The 17,510-nt window shown below is 41.4% G+C and overlaps 1 protein-coding gene across 7 annotated transcripts in view; it reads left to right on the plus strand.

The window, feature by feature from the left end:
* The window catches only part of DCAF5 (DDB1 and CUL4 associated factor 5), a 91,770-nt gene that overhangs the window by 36,184 nt on the left and 38,076 nt on the right, over positions 1-17,510 (plus strand). For 5 of the 7 annotated variants that reach the window (XM_053256633.1, XM_053256586.1, XM_053256594.1 and 2 more), the window contains exons 2-5: positions 3,904-4,047; positions 5,269-5,305; positions 6,375-6,514; positions 11,245-11,374. In XM_053256633.1, the coding sequence (XP_053112608.1) occupies positions 3,936-4,047; positions 5,269-5,305; positions 6,375-6,514; positions 11,245-11,374 (419 nt within the window). In that variant the 5' untranslated portion in view covers positions 3,904-3,935. Of the gene's footprint in view, positions 1-3,659; positions 3,811-3,903; positions 4,048-5,268; positions 5,306-6,374; positions 6,515-11,244; positions 11,375-17,510 lie in introns of those variants that run through there. The other 2 variants (XM_053256614.1, XM_053256643.1) reach the window with 2 other exon arrangements.

Consider the following 17,510-nt stretch of genomic DNA (forward strand, 5'->3'; position numbering starts at 1 on the left):
AGTTATATGTTGAATCTTCTCCGGGACCTCAGAATCTTGATCAACTGGAAGAAGTCTCATCTAACCCCAGTGTTCATGATATCCTACATAGGGGCCGTACTGGATATCAATGGAAGGGCATTCTTGCCAGAAGACTGCTTTCTTGCCATCACCACGTTGGTCTGTCAATTTCAGGCCAACCCATTGCAGCCAGCAAGGCACATTCAACACATGCTGGGCTTGATGGCCTCCTGCAAGTCCACTGTTCGTTACACTCGTCTAAAGATGAGGAAGCTACAACTCTGGTTCCTGTCCTCCTTCCATCTAAACAGGGCTAGTCCCAGAAAACAGTTACTCGTCCCTCTGCCGATCTTACACTCCCTGTCCTGGTGGAATTGGAGATTCAACGTATTGAGGGGGATCCCTTTCCATCTGCAAATCCCGTCTGTGTGGGTGACAACTGATGCTTCGCTCAGAGGTTGGGGCAGCCATTGCAATGCAAGCTGGCTCAGGGTCTTTGGTCAAGCAACTAACGCCAACTTCACATAAACCTCCTGGAACTATTGGCAGTTTTTCAGGCCATGAAGGTGTTCCTCCCGATGCTCAGAGGTTGGGTAGTGCAACTACAGTTGAAAACACCACTGTGATCGCCTACATCAGCGGGCAGGGTGGAACGGTCTCCAGGTTTCTTTGTGTGCTGAGCATTCAAATTTGGCATTGGTGCATCAAACACAGTATCACCCTGTGGCCCTCCACATCAAGGGAACGGAGAATGTTCTAGTGGATGGCCTGAGCCGCTCGTTCTCGACAGTATCTCATCACAAATGGGAATTGAACAACCTTTACCTATGGCCAAAATTCGACCTATGGGGATTCCCAGAAATAGACTTCTTTGCTACAGTACAGAATGCAAATTGCAAACTCTACTGCTCAAGGGCTGGCCATGACCCTTCGTCTTTGGGAGATGCCTTCCAGATGTACTGGTCCCAACACCTGATTTACATGTTCCCCCCCATTACCTCTGGTGAGCAGAGTGGTGGCAAAAATTCTGACAGAACCTGTGAGGTGCATTCTGATCATGCCGTGGTGGCCCCGCCATGCATGGTTTCCACATCTACTCAGACTGTCCTCTCACATCTACAAAATACTTCCAGATCTTCTGATACAAGAAGACGGACAGATTCTACACCCAGAGGTTCTCACCTTACAGCTGACAGCATGGAAGATTGGCTACTAAATAAAATCCTCCTAAATCAGCAGAAACCCTTCACTACAAAGCATTAGCAAGTGGAAACAGTTCGCTTCCTACGCCGTGGAACACAGCTTCCATCCTTTGAGGGCTTCCATCCGCGAGGTCCTGCTCTACCTGACCACGCTGAAAACATCTAAACTCTCCAATGTGTCTATTAAAGTGCACCTAGCCACTGTCTCTTCCAAGCACCCTGGGTGGGATGGCAAAACAATTTTCTCCCATCCTTTCTACAAGAGTTTCTTGAAGGGCCTCACTAATCTTTACCCACCTATATGGCAACCGATAGAACAATGGAGTATCTCTCTCGTCCTTTCAGCCTTAACTGAACAACCCTTCGAACCTCTGAGAACAGCTAGTATGAAACTAACATCCTTAAAAACTGCCTTCTTGGTGGATATTACCACTGTTCTTAGGGTGAGTGAGCTTACCACTCTTCAGATGGATGTACCTTATGCCTGCTTCTACTAGTACAAGGTACTCCTACGCCCTGACATCACCTTCTTACCGAAGATTGTGACAGCCTTCCATATAAACCAGGACATTGTGCTACCTACTTTCTTTAGCTCTCAGAGTATGCCTTTGGAAAAAGCTTTACATTCCTTGGATGTGTGTAGAGCACTCCTATTTTATCTTTCAAAGACTAAGACATTCAGAAAGTCAAAGAGATTGTTCGTGTCCTACAAGGGGAAGACCATTGGACAAGCCCTATCCCGACAAAGACTCTGCCACTGGCTTGTGCAAAACATCCTACTGGCCTACATTCTGCAGAAAGTACAGCCTCCTAAGTCCATAAAAGCACATTCAACTAGGGCTTATGGTACATCTGCAGCTCACCTGTCAGGCATATCCTTTCAGGACATCTGTAAGGCCACCACTTGGTCTTATAAACAGCCTTTTGTACAATACTATGCTATTGACTTATGCTCTGCAGCGGAGGCGAATTTTGGGAGAGGTGTCCTAAAAAGGGTGTTACAATAACTCTACTTCTCTGTCCTCCTTATGAAGCTGACTAAACACCCATTCTAATGGATTCAGTGTATCACGCCCCAGATAAACAGGTTGTTCACCTGTAACTGATAATCTGGTAGTGATCCGTTGATATCCATTAGACCCTCCCAAACTTCCCTTCCACAGTAGTGCTTACCTCTTATAGTAGAACTTACCTGCTACGTCAGATTTCTCGACTGCTTTGGCGGTCTCCAAGGAACCGAGGTGCCTAAGCTTCCTCCCGCCTAAGCTTCCTCTAAATAGCCACGTTGTCACGTGGGATAGGGCACAGGCACCGAAAAGGAGCTGAGGAATTTGACACCGAGAAGCTAATGCACAGGCGCAGAACCCATTCTAATGGATATCAACGGATTACTACCAGATCATCAGTTACAGGTGAGCAACAAGTTTTTTCTTAGTGACTAGACTTGGTCTATCTGGAATACAAGCAGCATATTCAGTCTTTTAAAGAAGACATTACATTAAATAATTATAGTGATGAGGATAATTAAGAATTATTTTGCTGGATCTACCCAAAGTTTGATCTGTTCTAAAACACACTCGTGAAGAGTCAGTGCATAGCCAGATGCCCTTGGAAACAATTGCAGGCATGATAGCTGTTTGCTTCTCTGTTAGTGTGAAGTATTCTGTCTGAACATGGAGGTCCTTCTCTTGGCAAAGGGCCAAACGAGAGAGATGTGTGAATGTATCTTGTTTCTTTGAAACGTTTATAAATGACATCTACAGAAACTCTATTGCAATTGGGACTACAGTGTGGAGGGGGCCTTAACTCTGAAAATTGCTCCCTCCAGCTGCTATTTGCCTCACTAGAAAAATATATGGGTGCATGTGCATTTTTGTCTACTTGGGCAAACAACAGTGTTAGGGAGGTGACTTTCATAGGGGAAAATGATTGAGGGGGCAGTGTGAAATCTCTCCTGTGGATTGGGAGGGGATCTGGATTGTAAGGATCTCCCCTTACAGATCCTATTAAGAACAACTCCATTCTCTCTAGACACTTCATAATCCTTTATAAAACCCCAGTAATGTTTCTCTATCCATCACTGTGCCTGTGTGTACACGCCTCCCTTCTTAATTTTCTAGACTCTAGAAAATAACCATCAACAATGTATGCATTTATTTTGTGAGGAAGCTGCTGCTCCCATGGGGGGGCGTGTGTGTGTGTCTTTGTCTTTTCCAGTTCTGCCCCTCTTTCTTGAGATGGGGAGACATGCCAGTTCAAAATATTTTTAAGGCAGACATAATGTGCTTTTCAAAGCATTTGAATTTTGACTTGGGAATCTTCCTTCTGCTTCACCAGTCTGCATTTACCACCATTAAGTGTGTGATTTTCCTGCTTTAAATGTGATTGCTTCCCATCCAGCTAGAGACTAAACTTTAAAACATATTTGCAGGGTTTTATCCATGCTTTCCGTTTAAGCATGAATTAGATAGTATCTATGAGGAAATTTAGTATATTGGCCTTTACCATTGGCCATCTGCAGGAGTTGACTGAACAAGACTTGCTTTGCATCAGCCAATAGTGAAGATGCTTTCCTTATGTAGTTTCTCATAAGGAGCAGCTATTCAAGGTGAAAATTATCTGGATTTTCTGTTTCAAATTGTGGTAAATGGTTTTTTTGTTTGTTCTTTTATATTTAAGATTCTTGCATTCTTTCCCATAGGTGGAGATGACCGTCGAGTTCTGCTTTGGCATATGGAACGTGCAATCCACTCCAAAGTTAGGCCTGTTCAGCTGAAAGGGGAACATCATTCTAACATCTTCTGCCTAGCTTTCAATAGTGGCAACACCAGAGTCTTTTCTGGAGGTGAGGAAGGAAAGCTTCAAAGGGAACATGCATGTAAATCATCTACTCTCCCCCCACCTCCCAGTATTATTTACACTTGTGCAGTCTTAAAACTTTCCCCACAGCATTGTGCTCCTCTTGCAGGAATGTTTCCTTTTTCTGAGCATGACATTTTGGATTTAGAAATATGTAATTCTTCCCTTGGATAGCTCATTCATTGCCATTGGAGCTTATGTTAGAATGTGACATTAGTACTTACTGATACTGCCTTTTTATGTGAATTTTGATAAATAACACGCACCCGCCCCTTATCCATTTCACTCTGTCTTACCAAAAAACCTCTCTAAGCTGATGAATTTTCTTTCTTTCTTATTCTATGGAGACTGTGTGTATCTCTTCTGGTGGAGTTGCACAGCAGAGTCCTATTTTATACATTTTATTTCATACAGTCCTATTTCAAAGGTCGAGATAAGCAGCAGGATATGTGTCTCTCTCCTCCCACCCCTTTCCTCTAAACAGTTCCACTTCACTCTATAAATCTGTTTAATGTAATTCTTAGGAGGTTGTGCACTGCTCTTCTGTGCTGAAGAATTCAGATGCCTAAAAACCCCTCCTTTTTTTCCTGTTTGTTTGTTTGTTTGTTTTGGAGAGGTAGGGTTGAAGAACAGCAAAAGTTCTCTTTCGTAGCAACAGCAAGATTGTTCCTCAACCCTGCCCACAGTTTTATGTAGGGGGTGTCATGGTATTCAAAAGGAACTTGCAGGAGTGTTGCATAAAAGCCAAAAGGATCTGAGGATCAGTCTGCAGTGTAGTGGCATTTGTAAGAGAGGATGACAGGCAGGAATGGGGAGTGCTTAATCCTCCTATCCCTCCTCCCTGTTCCTTTTCCATATTTGACTAGGAACTGGTCTTGGAGTGAGGCCATAGAGAAATGGCCAGAGCAAGGGGCAGGGCTGAGGAGGAAAAGCAGTTTTGAGGCTTGCTGTGCAGCCACTTCCCATCTACTGTTTCTCTGTGGCAGATGTCTTTCCCCTTGCCACTATTTGGTATGTTGAAGATGAGCAGGAGATTGAATCAAGTGTTTGCCACTAGGCATTTTGTTCCTTCATGAGAAAGTAATATGATCATTTCTTATCCTTTATCTTCCTTTCCCCCCTCTCCAAATGAAAATTGCATAAACGCTTTACTGCTTCTTAAAGCTGTCATCTCTGGTATGATATCCACTTCTGTTTCTCTTTGTAGGTAATGATGAACAAGTTCTGCTCCATGATGTTGACAGGTAAATGCATGCTTTTCTAATGTCTGATCACTTTACTGGGGAATGGGAGATGAATTCTAATTCTAAAGCTACATATTAGAAGAACTGCACAGGTCATTTTAGGCTCAGAGACATGGAACAGTTAGATACAGTATAGGAGTAATCTTAGCTATTCCCGTTACTAGCATCTGTGATCACCTTTTCCTATTCCACTCTGGTTGTAGCTCGTCCTTTTTATTTTCCTTCTACTTACTACTTTGCTTCCCATTCCTGCTATGCCATCTTATGATTACTAGATCACTTATTGTGGGAAATGTACATCCAAGCAGTTAGTTATAAGGATGTGCAAACAATTTGACCGAATCGATTCAAATCAATTAGATTCAAAACAGCTTGCACAGAATGGGATTCGTTTGAATCGATTATAATTCACCTGAATTCAAATTGAATTCGAGCGAATTTGATTTGAGTTTAGGCAAATTCGAATCGATTTAATCAATTTTTGCACATCCCTAATTAGTTAGTTTTAAAATCCTAATTGCAAACGTAGCGAATAATGTTACCATAGGTCATGAGCCAGAAAACCCTTTTGCGCACACCCTTGAGATTATGTGCAGCAGGACTTTTCTGAACAAGCACTCCTATTCTCTTCCAACTCCTGGGGGCAGCTTCACAAGCTGTTGTTTGAATTCCCCCATCTTAAAAACCAGGTTGTGAATTTTTTGCAAGGGATGATATTGGAACAACCTCGCCTCAGGAGAAGAGTAGGAAACAAAAAGGCCCACTGTTCATATAGTTTTCTCTGTATGTACGTCTTTGAGATTAGAGCCCTGTTTTGCAATTTGTTGAATGGCTGAAGCTTAGTTTGAGCTAAGGCTTTCCATGGTAGAAATGTAGAGAATGTGGGATCAAAGCATTTACATTAGTATCTCCTCCTAAATTGGTCTTCTAAGTATTGTGACTATTTTGGAAAATACAGGATGAAGGACTTTAAATGTTGTCAAATGACAATTTTCAGTGCTTCCTGGAAGCCTGTCTCTCTCTGAGTTAATTGTAAAATATGGGAAAGTGATATCTGTGTCTCTTTCAGTGGTGAAACCTTGGATGTATTTGCCCATGAAGATGCAGTGTATGGGCTGTCAGTGAGTCCTGTGAATGATAATGTCTTTGCAAGCTCATCAGATGATGGCCGAGTTCTCATCTGGGATATCAGAGAGTCTTCCCAGGGAGGTGAGGGCTATGGATGTATGAGTGTGACTGTAGACCTTTTCAACTGGTGAACTGACACTGTTATCTCCTGATTGCATGATTGCTTGCTGTGGTGATGCCCTATGTTAGTGATGGTTGCGATCAAGGCCAGAGTGCTAGATGCCCACACCAAAATAGTGTCACTTGGAGGTGATTCTTATCAGAGAGTCTTTTTAAACTTGGGTAGTTTGCTTTTTAAAAAACAGTTTAAATCAACTGCATATAGAAACATTGGCTCCACTTAGGAAATGTGGGTGTTTTCCAGCTTTCCACTAGGATAGTGGAATTCTTTGTTAACCCTAGCACTGGATACTTATAACAGAGGTCCTACCAAGTATACACAAATACCAGCCATAACTTCAGGATATTTTGCGCCCCTTCAAAAGCTATTCCCTCTTGTCAGTTCTGATTTCTTATAGAGGCAGGAGTGGAAATTATTTATGGCTAATCATCACCTGGATTTTTCACTATTGTAAGGAGCTTCTAGCAGAAAAAAGTGAGAACTAGGGATTTACACATTAGGTGGTATAAAAATATTGTTAGATATACAAACTACTTTATAGTCTGTCTTAAATGTTCACTTAATGGAGGTGGACATTTTCCAATAAGTTTTACTTTAGCTTACTTGTGTGGGCAAGGCAGGGAATGGCTGCTTATTAAAATCAATTTTATTGTAAATGTTGACATACAAAACATAGGGGTGTACACAAAACCAGAAAACACAGTTCGGTTCGAGTAGAGCCATACTCAAACCGAACCAAGTCCAGTCCAGTTCTATGCACAATAGAGCCAGGCTCGGTCTGGCTCTAGTCTGAACCAGTTCGGGCCCAGCTCAGGGGAGGGGAAAAAACTTTTCATGACCAGCCACACGAGGTCCATTGGGCATGTGCCTTCAAAATGGCCACCGCCACCGTAGGAAGGCCCGTAATGGGCCTAAAAGAGCCCATAAAAGGCTGAAAATGACCAGGAGGGGGAGGAGGGACACCAGGAGATACACACCCCTCCACTTGGCAGCAACAGCACCCCCAGAGCCCAGCAACTGCAGCGAATCAACCTTTTCTTTTCTTTTTTAAAACTGAAAACAAACCTCCAAACTGGCCCTGGAGCAGTCCAGCGGTTTCAGCTCGACTTCAATGTCGGACTGGCTTGAGGTCGAGCCAGTTTGCACATCCCTAACAAAACACTCTATTCACAACAGAGGAAACCACTTGTATATCTAAATTATTATTTTTTGAAAGCTGGATGTAAAATCTCTCCCCCAAACACTGTAATTACTGTCTACCATTTCTCAAGCAGATATATTTAGTTAACTCTGATATCTTGGCTAATCCTTCAAATGTTCACTAGCTGTTATTTCAAAATTCATTTCAACAATGAATTTTGCTATTTCTTTGCAACTAAAATCTTCTGGTGGTGGTAAAAGATAATTCCTAAAGTTGCTAAGTGTACTATTCAAATATTTGAGTAGAATCGACAACTGACACACAGAGAGGGGGTGATCCAGTTTATATAACCAGGATATATAAACAGCTCTACCCAAACATGTAAAAAGTTGGCCTTTGTCGGCACTTTCATAGGGCATAAAATATGACTGGTATATTATCTTATTCTCTTTCCATTTTAATATGAGAAGGATGTTTCAGATAGATGATTTTAAAAAATATTTTATGGATTGCCAGACATAATTGCTAATCCAAAACCAGTCTTTTCCCCATCTGTCCTTAAATGAATTAAACATTCGAAAGTTAACAAAAGCTGATAAGTTGGGTTCTTAAAGAAGAATGCTCTTCAGAGATAACTCTCTTTTGACTCTGACAGAGTTTTATAAGGTTCGTGTTATGAAGAGGTTACATAACGATGAACTAGCAGCCTATCTGAAGAAGCACCAGTTGTAGGATGCAGCCCAGAGTGGTTTTTGAAAAGAAAAAAGTATCTTGAGCGCATGTTTGGAAACTCATGCATAGTAATCTGGGTTCCACACTAGTTCTTTCACTTGTGGAAAAATTGTACGATTACTTGCACAGGCTCATATATGTCCCTGAGAAAGTTCCTCTTCTACAAGGGAGAGTTCAACATTGCAGATAATCACAACTGCAGTCCTTCTATGAGTGGCACTGTGTATAATGTGTATAAGGAATATTTGTTTGTTTGTTTTACATATTTTTATACCCCCAAAAACATATGTCTCTGAGCAGTTTACAAGAAGACAAAATAAATGACAACAGAAACATTAGTTAAAATAAGACAGCAAAAAAGTTAAAACATTACAACAATTTAAAATGTTAAAAATGTTTTAAAACAATGTTAAAACTATTAAAACAGTATTTAATTAAAAGCCTAGGTGAACAGATGTGTCTTTAAAGATTTTTTTTTTTAAAAATTGTCAAAGATGGGGAGGCTCTTCTTTCAGCAGGGAGCACATTCCAAAGCTTTGGGGCTGCAGCAGAGAAGGACCATCTAAGTTTAAAGACAACTTAGTAGAAGTTGTCTTTAAAAAAACTGAGAAATGACTTCTTATGTAGGTCCTCATATTTCCATAAACTGGCAGTGTTATAGGGTAGAATTGTTTAGATCTTTGATTTGAAATTAGAAGCTGTATGGGTAGCATTTTATCCAGTTTTCACTCTGTAGTGGGTATTACTCCACAGTGGAATAGTATTAGTCCTGTGGCATTTCATATTATGATTAATGGTCTCTTCTTAATTGCTCCTAATGGGATTACTGTATTGTAATGGTTATTGTGTTTTATGGATCAGATGTGGGAGTAGTTCGATAGCAGTGGGGGGGGGACGGGACTGAAAGAGGTCTTAAGTGAGGTGGGAGCAAGGGAATATAGTTGTAGTTTAGGTTTGCTTTAGCAAAAATGGCAGGAATGTTTGGTTCTAAGAACAACTATGTAGAGTGCTCTGGTTTCTGTTCAGGCAATTGCTAGGGTATCATGTTCTGAGTGTATTTGATAACTTAGAAATAACACATGTTGCAGGTCAGCGTGAAACCATGATGAAACCTAAGACTGTTTTTAAGTAGTTCATGGCAGGGGGCTGGTGGGTGAAGTAAGCTTCTGTTTGCCCAGTGACTGAGTGTAGTTGCCAAACTTATGCCTCTGCTTCTACATTACTTTGAGTGAAACTAAACTATCCTCAGACAGAGGCTTCTAATGTATGGAATATTTCTAACTGCTCCCCATACTGCTTAGCAATTTTCGGTCAGGCCTCAGAGAGGCAAATGTTGAATTTAATCCTTTGGGTTAGATTTTAGAACCTAGGGAAAGGTGTGCTGTTTTTTAAAGGGGAAAGCAAAAGTATTGAAAAATTTTGGGAGTTCAGATTTGGAAGTTTAAGGGTGTTTAGATTTTCCATATAGTTGAGTAAAATCCTAGTTACCTTTAATCAGAAATTGGATCTTTTTAATAAGATTGACGGGAGTAATTTTATCCAATTCATATCTGGATTATTGGCAATTAAAAACAGGTGTGTTAAATGGCAGGATATGGTCCTTGATATCTGAACTACATGAGCTGGGACTTTTCTTAGTCCCAGCTCACATAGTGATTGTAAACAACAAAATAGTTGATAGGGCAGGTAAAGAAGAAATTGCTTATTGAGTATTGAATCTCAAACATCTTTTAAAGATGCTACAAAGAATGTTATTAAAAAATCAACTTAGGGGAGAGTGGTAGGAGTGCTGGAAGGAGAGTATGGATTTTGCCAGAACTTGAAAGGGCTTCCAGGGTTTCAAGGCAGCTTGGACAAACAAATAAAGGTCGTATTTAGGATGTTGATTAGGGATGTGCGAACAGGTTCGATTCAGAACCTGTTCAAAGTCGAACCAATTCGGTCGATGGCTCGATCTTGTGCTGAACCCCGCAGTTTAGCTTGACATTGGACTGAACACACACACACACAGAGCTGTTCGATGTGGTTCACAATATTTTTAATTTTTTATTATTTTTTGTACTTACTCCCTCCGGGGGGGGGTTTCTCTGAGGCTGCAGGAGGTGGTGTCCACGTATGTTTCCCCCTCCTCCCACTGGCCTTATGTATAAAAGCTTCTGGTTCGGGCAATCTTTGGCCCTTTCCAGGCCTTGCCTCCATCACGGTGGCCATTTTGGAGGCTGCTGTGCATGCACATTGGGCCCCTGTATGGCTGGGTCATGACCCCCTGTTCAAAGGGGGCAAAACCGAACTGGGCCAGCCATTTTTGTGCATCAATTTGGGTGGCATAATCTAGTTTTAATTGGATGAGCTGTCAAACACTTGTAACACTTTGAGAAATCGCCTTGCAGATTATAGTAATATCTTATACTGTACATACAAATGAACATAAACTTTATGGCTTTTGCATAAAACAATTTGTCTAAAAGAAATGTATATAAGCACAAATGTACATTGTTTACCACTTTTTGGATCCTGTTTCAAAATCTCCTACATGGTACAATGGGTCTGTTTCTATTTGCAAATACCATTGATCGGATGGTGGTATAGTTCTGGGCACAGAAAGTACATTAATGCATGGGATTTTCCCCCCATTGCCAACAAAAGATTGAACACTTGCTAGATGTCAAATCTACCAAAATTGTATTGATTTGAAGTTGACTGTTGTCAAAATGTTGGCAAATATAGCATTAGTAAAGTATAGCCAGAAGTCAAAAGCATGCACAAAGGAAGTTATACCATTTCTTTTTTCTTTATCTTATCTACTCTTTTCACCAGAGCCATTCTGCTTGGCAAACTATCCATCAGCCTTTCATAGCGTGATGTTCAATCCGGTAGAGCCTAGATTGCTAGCCACTGCCAACTCTAAAGAAGGTGTAGGACTCTGGGACATTCGCAAGCCGCAAAGGTAGGAGCTACTATTTGTTTGTTTGCTTGCTTGCTTATGACTTTTTTTTTTTTTTAAAGAAACTGTCAGGAGGCGCCAAACTGTAGCTTACAGTAGAATTTGTGCTCGATAATTAAACCTGTGTATCTTTCTATCAGATGATATATTATAAAACTAAAGAATATGAGGCACACTGTTGTAACCATTCAGATAACCTGGATCTTTGCATGCCTCTAATTTCACAAAGCCTGTTGTCTTCCTTTAAAAAAGTAAGTATGGCAGAGCAGCAGGCTCTGTTCAGAAGGAATAAATGGATTTGACCTATACTAGGCTTTGAGGGGTTTTCATATTGTATTGCTTGAGTTCTTAATTCCCTGCAGTCCACTTCTAGCTCTTGAATTTTAAACATCAAGCTGTTCTTGTTCTTATTTAACATGGAATAGCTTTTGTGTGTGGGTAAATAGGATTTCTAAACTACAGAATCTGTTAGGCAGCTGGCTTCCGCTGCTAGTGGTACTTTGATGAGTCAACCATGTGTTCTGCAAATGTTTGTTTAAATCTGTTTCTTATGAGAGCTATTAGGGTCTAATGGATCATCAGTAGAATTGCCTGCACAGAGTGTGTGTGGTAGACCTGTAAGGTGTCAAGCCTCTACTTTGGAAGCGTCAAATGAAAAGGACCTCGCTCAGGGCCAGATTAAGGGCAACTGATGCCCTAAGCACAGCCCAACAATGGTGCCCCCCCCAGCCCCCTCCATTGCTTAACTGACAAGATATTATGACTCAAACAAATTATTTACTTATACTTTAATATTTATTTAATTTTTTAAAAGTTTTCTTCTAGATTTTGTTAAGGTAAAACAAAATAGTTCCACTGCCTATAATCTCTTATAAATAGCTGCAACAGAAGGAATGATTGAGAAAAAATTTCGTCTTCAAGGGTCAGACATCATAACATACGACCATCTTTTACATGAAGTTTTATCAATATTTTGTACTGCTCTTTACAGTAATCTTTCGCAAATCAATGACTTTTTACTTCAGATACATAGTTTAGTAGTTTATCGAAACTTTAGTCACTCACCAAGCCAAAGAAAACGTTTTCTTAACAATGCAGAGTAAAGTCGAACATGGCAGACAAAAACAATTACAAAAAATCTACTAAAGTTGAGTGTGGCAGTGAAATGCAAGGTGACAATAAGGGAGGCGAAAAGAGAGTTTGAGGAGCATTTAGCTTAAAGCATCAAGGGGAATAACAGAAACTTATTTAAATACATCAGAAGCAGGAAACCTGCCAGGGCGGCGGTTGGACCATTAGACAATGAGGGAATGAAAAGGACTATTAAGGAGGATATGGAGGTTGCAGAGAAGCTCAATAAATTCTTTGTGTCCATCTTCATGGCAGAGGATACAGAGCATATGCCTGTTCCTTAACCAGACCTTTCAGGGATGGAGGCTAAAGAACTGAGTCAGATAGAAGTGACAAGAGATGATGTTCTAAACTGTCTGGAAAAACTGAAAATTAACAAATCGCCAGGGCCAGATGGCATCTATCCAAGAGTCCTCAAGGAACTCAAATGTGAAATTGCCGACCTCCTTGCTAAAATATATAACTTATCCCTGCAATCAGGCTCTGTACTGGAGGAATGGAAGGTAGCAAATGTAACACCAATTTTCAAAAAGGGATCCAGGGGCGATCCGGGAAATTACAGGCCAGTTAGCTTAATGTCCGTTCCAGGCAAATTGATGAAAAGCATCCTCAAGGATAAAATTATAAAGCACATAGAAGAACAGGCCCTACTGGGAGTGAACCAGCATGGCTTCTACAAAGGTAAATCTTGCCTCATAAACCTTTTGGAGTTCTTTGAGAGTGTCAACAAGTGTGTGGATCAAGGTGATTCAGTTGACATAGTATACCTGGACTTCCAAAAAGCTTTTGACAAAGTTCCTCATCAAAGTCTCTTGAGGAAACTTAGCAGTCATGGGATAAGAGGACAAGTACATGTGTGGATTGCTAACTGGTTAAAAGACAGGAAACAGAGGGTAGGGATAAATTGAGAGTTTTCAGAATGGAGGGGAGTAAGAAGTGGGGTCCCTCGGAAATCTGTACTGGGACTTATTAATTTATGTACTTACTAATTAATTATGTACTTATTACTGTACTTATTAATTTATTCATAAATGATCTAGAAATAAGGGTAAGCAGCGAGGTGGCCAGATTTGCAGATGATACCAAACTCTTTCAGGTAGTGAAGTCCAAAACAGATTGTGAGGAGCTCCAAAAAGATATCTCCAAACTGGGGGAGTGGGTGACAAAATGGCAAATGCGGTTCAATGTTGGCAAGTGTAAAGTGATGCACGTTGGGACAAAAAACCCCAACTTCAAGTATATGCTGATGGGATCTGAGCTGTCAGTGACTGATCAAGAGAGGAATCTTGGGGTTGTGGTGGACAGCTCGTTGAAAGTGTTGACTCAATGTGCAGCAGATGTGAAAAAGGCCAGTTCCATGCTAGGGATCATTAGGAAGGGGATTGAAAACAAAGCTGCTAATACTATAATGCCCTTATACAAAACTATGGTGTGGCCACACCTGGAGTACTGCGAACAATTCTGGTCACCACATCTAAAAAAGGACATTGTAGAATTGGAAAAGGTGCAGAAGAGGGCAACCAAGATGATCAGGGGCCTAGAGCACCTTTCTTATGAGGCAAGGCTACAACACCTGGGCCTTTTTAGTTTAGAAAAAAAGACTGTGGGGAGACATGATAGAGGTCTATAAAATCATGCACGGAGTGGACAAAGTGGATAGAGAGAAATTCTTCTCCCTCTCCCATAACCCTAGGACCAGGGGTCGTCCCATGAAATTGATTGCCAGAAAATCTAGGACCAACGGACGGAAGTACTTTTTCACACAATGCATAATCAACTTGTGGAATTCTCTGCCATGAGATGTGGCGACAGCCAAAAACCTGGATGGCTTTAAGAAGGGTTTGGATAACTTCATGGAGGAGAGGTCTATCATTGGCTACTAGTTGGAGGGCTAAAGGTCACCTCTAGCTTCAAAGACAGGATGCCTCTGAGTTCCAGTTGCAGGAGAGTAACAGCAGGAAAGAGGGCAGGCCCTCAACTTCTGCCTGTGGCTCCCAACGGCATCTGGTGGGCCACTGTGTGAAAGAGGATGCTGGACTAGATGGGTCAGGGGCCTGATCCAGCAGGGTTGTTCTTATATTCTTATGGTCTTATGTTCAGTGAAAGAGTTAAGGGCATGATAGCTAGGGGGGAAACTCTGTGGTGCCCCCCTTCCCTTGATGCTCTAAGCACGTGCTTGTTTTGCCTTATGGTTAATCCAGGGCTGACCTCACTAGGCAACTTCCCAACCTCCTCCTAGTATTAGCCTTTTATAGTATTGAAATGACTTATTTCATCATTTATTTTGCCCTGGACCCGATGGGTTGTCCTGACCAGGACAGAGCAAGGAAGAATAGGTTTAAACTACAGCAGGAGCAGCCAGTGAGGGCAGCACGCGGAGTGGGGGGGAAGAGGCAGAGGCTAGGGCTAGGCCATGGTGCCACTGGATGCTGGGCAGAATGCTGCCATGCCACATGGGATTGTGGGCAGAGCGTTGCAACTTGCAGGTGCTGCTTATACGACTATAAGGACCTGCTTATTACCTCCTTAAAGGTGCCTCTCGCTGCCGTCCCCACCCCCCAGCACTGCCCTCACCGGCCGCTCCTGAACTACAGGAAAGGTTTGATTTGGTTAATTAAGACATCCCTGTTCTCTCCCTTTACCCACTGAAGAGAAGAAATAGTTTTAAACTGCAGGAACGTAACCACGTGCCCCCCACTTTTGAGAACTTTGAAATACTTGAAAACTATTCCTGACTCGAGGTGGGAGTTGGCATAATACTGAGTGCTCCCACATTAGTTGTTTTTCCGGAACAAACATTAGATGGCATCACTCCCAAACAACTGCATTCCTCTCCCCACCCACCCCAAACTCATATTCTTATATTTTCAGCTTCAGATAGGATTCTTTGCATGTACAATCTGGAATCATGCTATTGTTTTTCTCCTCTTGTTTTTGTTTTTCTCTACCGTCTAAACACAGTCTTCAGGCAGTGTACAGGTTAAACAATTATAGTAAAATAGGAATTAAAAGCATGAAAGCTAATAGCTTTAGAACAGAATTTTAAAAGAGTTAAACAATTAAATATAGCCAAATACCTGGATAAACAAATGTGTCTTCAGGGCTCTCCTGAAGACAGACAAGTAAGTCAAACCCCACATCTTGGCAGGCAGTACATTCCCCGCTCAAGAGTTGTTGTTGAAAAGCTCTGACTCTGAATATCTTCCAACTGTACTGGTGGCATCTGTAGATGGACCTCTTTAGATGATCTTAATAAGCAGAGGCACCTATACAGAAGGAGGTACTCTCTGAAGTACCTAGGACTAAGCCATTTAGAGCTTTATAGGCAATTACCAGCACTTTGTATTTTGCCCAGAAATTTATTGGCAGCCAGTGCAACATTTTTAAAACTGCATAATATGGTATCTTCAAATTGTTCCCGAGACCAGTCTGGATGCCAAACTTTGTATTAATTGAAGTTTCCAGGCAACATACAAAGGCAGCCCTACATAGAGCACATTGCAGTTGTCAAGCTTAGAGCTTACTAGCAGGTACACTACTGTTCTGAGGTCATTTTTATGCAGAAACAGGCACAGTTGGAGTATTGGCCAAAGTTTACAGAAGGCACTCATGGCTGTAGCCTCAATCTGAGAAACCAGAGAGGGGCATGAGCAGTGTTCTCTCTAATTTTTTTCATCTGTGTGTAGAATGAGTTTTGTTCTGGGCGGCAGTATCGAGGCAGTGTATGCACACATGCATTCAGAGTGGGGCCTTCCTGATTCAACTGGAGTGAGATCTAAAATTAACTGAGAAAATGTGTGAGCACGAACACATTCACACACCTTAGAGGGAACACTGGGCATGAGTCCAGAAGTACTTCCAAGCTGTGGAGGTCATTTTGCAGTATTGTAATCCAGTTCAGGACAAGAAGAGCTCTCACATCTCCAGAATTATGACCTCTTACAATAAACACCTCTATCTTGCTAGGATTCAGCTTCAATTTGTTATCCCTTATCCAGCACATTACTACTTGTAGGCAAGCATTCAAGGTAGTTATGCCATTTCCTGATGAAGCTGACATGGAGAAAAGGATTTGGGTGTCATCTACCTACAGGTAACACCTTGTACCAAATATCCTGATGATCTCTCCCAGTGGTTTCATGTAGATGTTAAACAGCATTGGAGACCAAGTAGCTTCTGTGTGGAAGAACATTGATGGAACATGCCCACAGTGTTCTTGTAGCCACAATTAAGAGATCATACAAATGCATGCTGTGTCATTCCTTCACTCTTGAGAGTGAATGTCCTCTTCTTGCCTTAACTGCAGAAATTTTCACACCAGCTATCCAGGATTTTCACTTAACCAGGATCTTAAACCAACATCAAGCCATGTTTTATAGCCTTGTTAAGCCAGAGCCCTGGTTAGATTTCTAATTTCCCCTGCTAAAATGCTGCATCTCTATGGTATTGTCCATATGTTCCCTGATGGTTCCTTGGAGGAAGAATGGTATATAAATTCAATTTCCCAGTGATAAGATGGGATAATTGTTGATTAAAGTACCTATAGTGACACACACACACACACACACACACACACACACACACACACACACACACATATATATATATATATATATATATATATATATATATATATATATATATATGGCATTTTATCATGTCCCCCCACCCCCAGGAGTTGAGAGCAGTGTTTAGAGTTTCCCCCTATTCCACTTATCCTCCCAATCACCTTGTGAAGTCGGTAACGCCGAGAGCAGTAACTCACTCAAGGTTATCCAATTTGATATCCAATTTGGGAATTTGAACACTGGTCCTCTCAATCCCAGTCCAATGCTCTAATCACTGTATAACCTTGCATAGTTTCTGGGATTCTGAAGTAACCATACTCATCATCTCTCCAAATAAGCGAACACATAGAATTAATAAGGAATCAAGATGAATTAATGCAATAGCTCAAGTTCCCCAATTAAAAGGTTAAAAAAAAGTATCTCATGATGGATACTGGTCA

The sequence above is a fragment of the Hemicordylus capensis genome, chromosome 1 (assembly GCF_027244095.1).
Source record: "Hemicordylus capensis ecotype Gifberg chromosome 1, rHemCap1.1.pri, whole genome shotgun sequence".
Lineage (NCBI taxonomy): Eukaryota > Metazoa > Chordata > Lepidosauria > Squamata > Cordylidae > Hemicordylus > Hemicordylus capensis.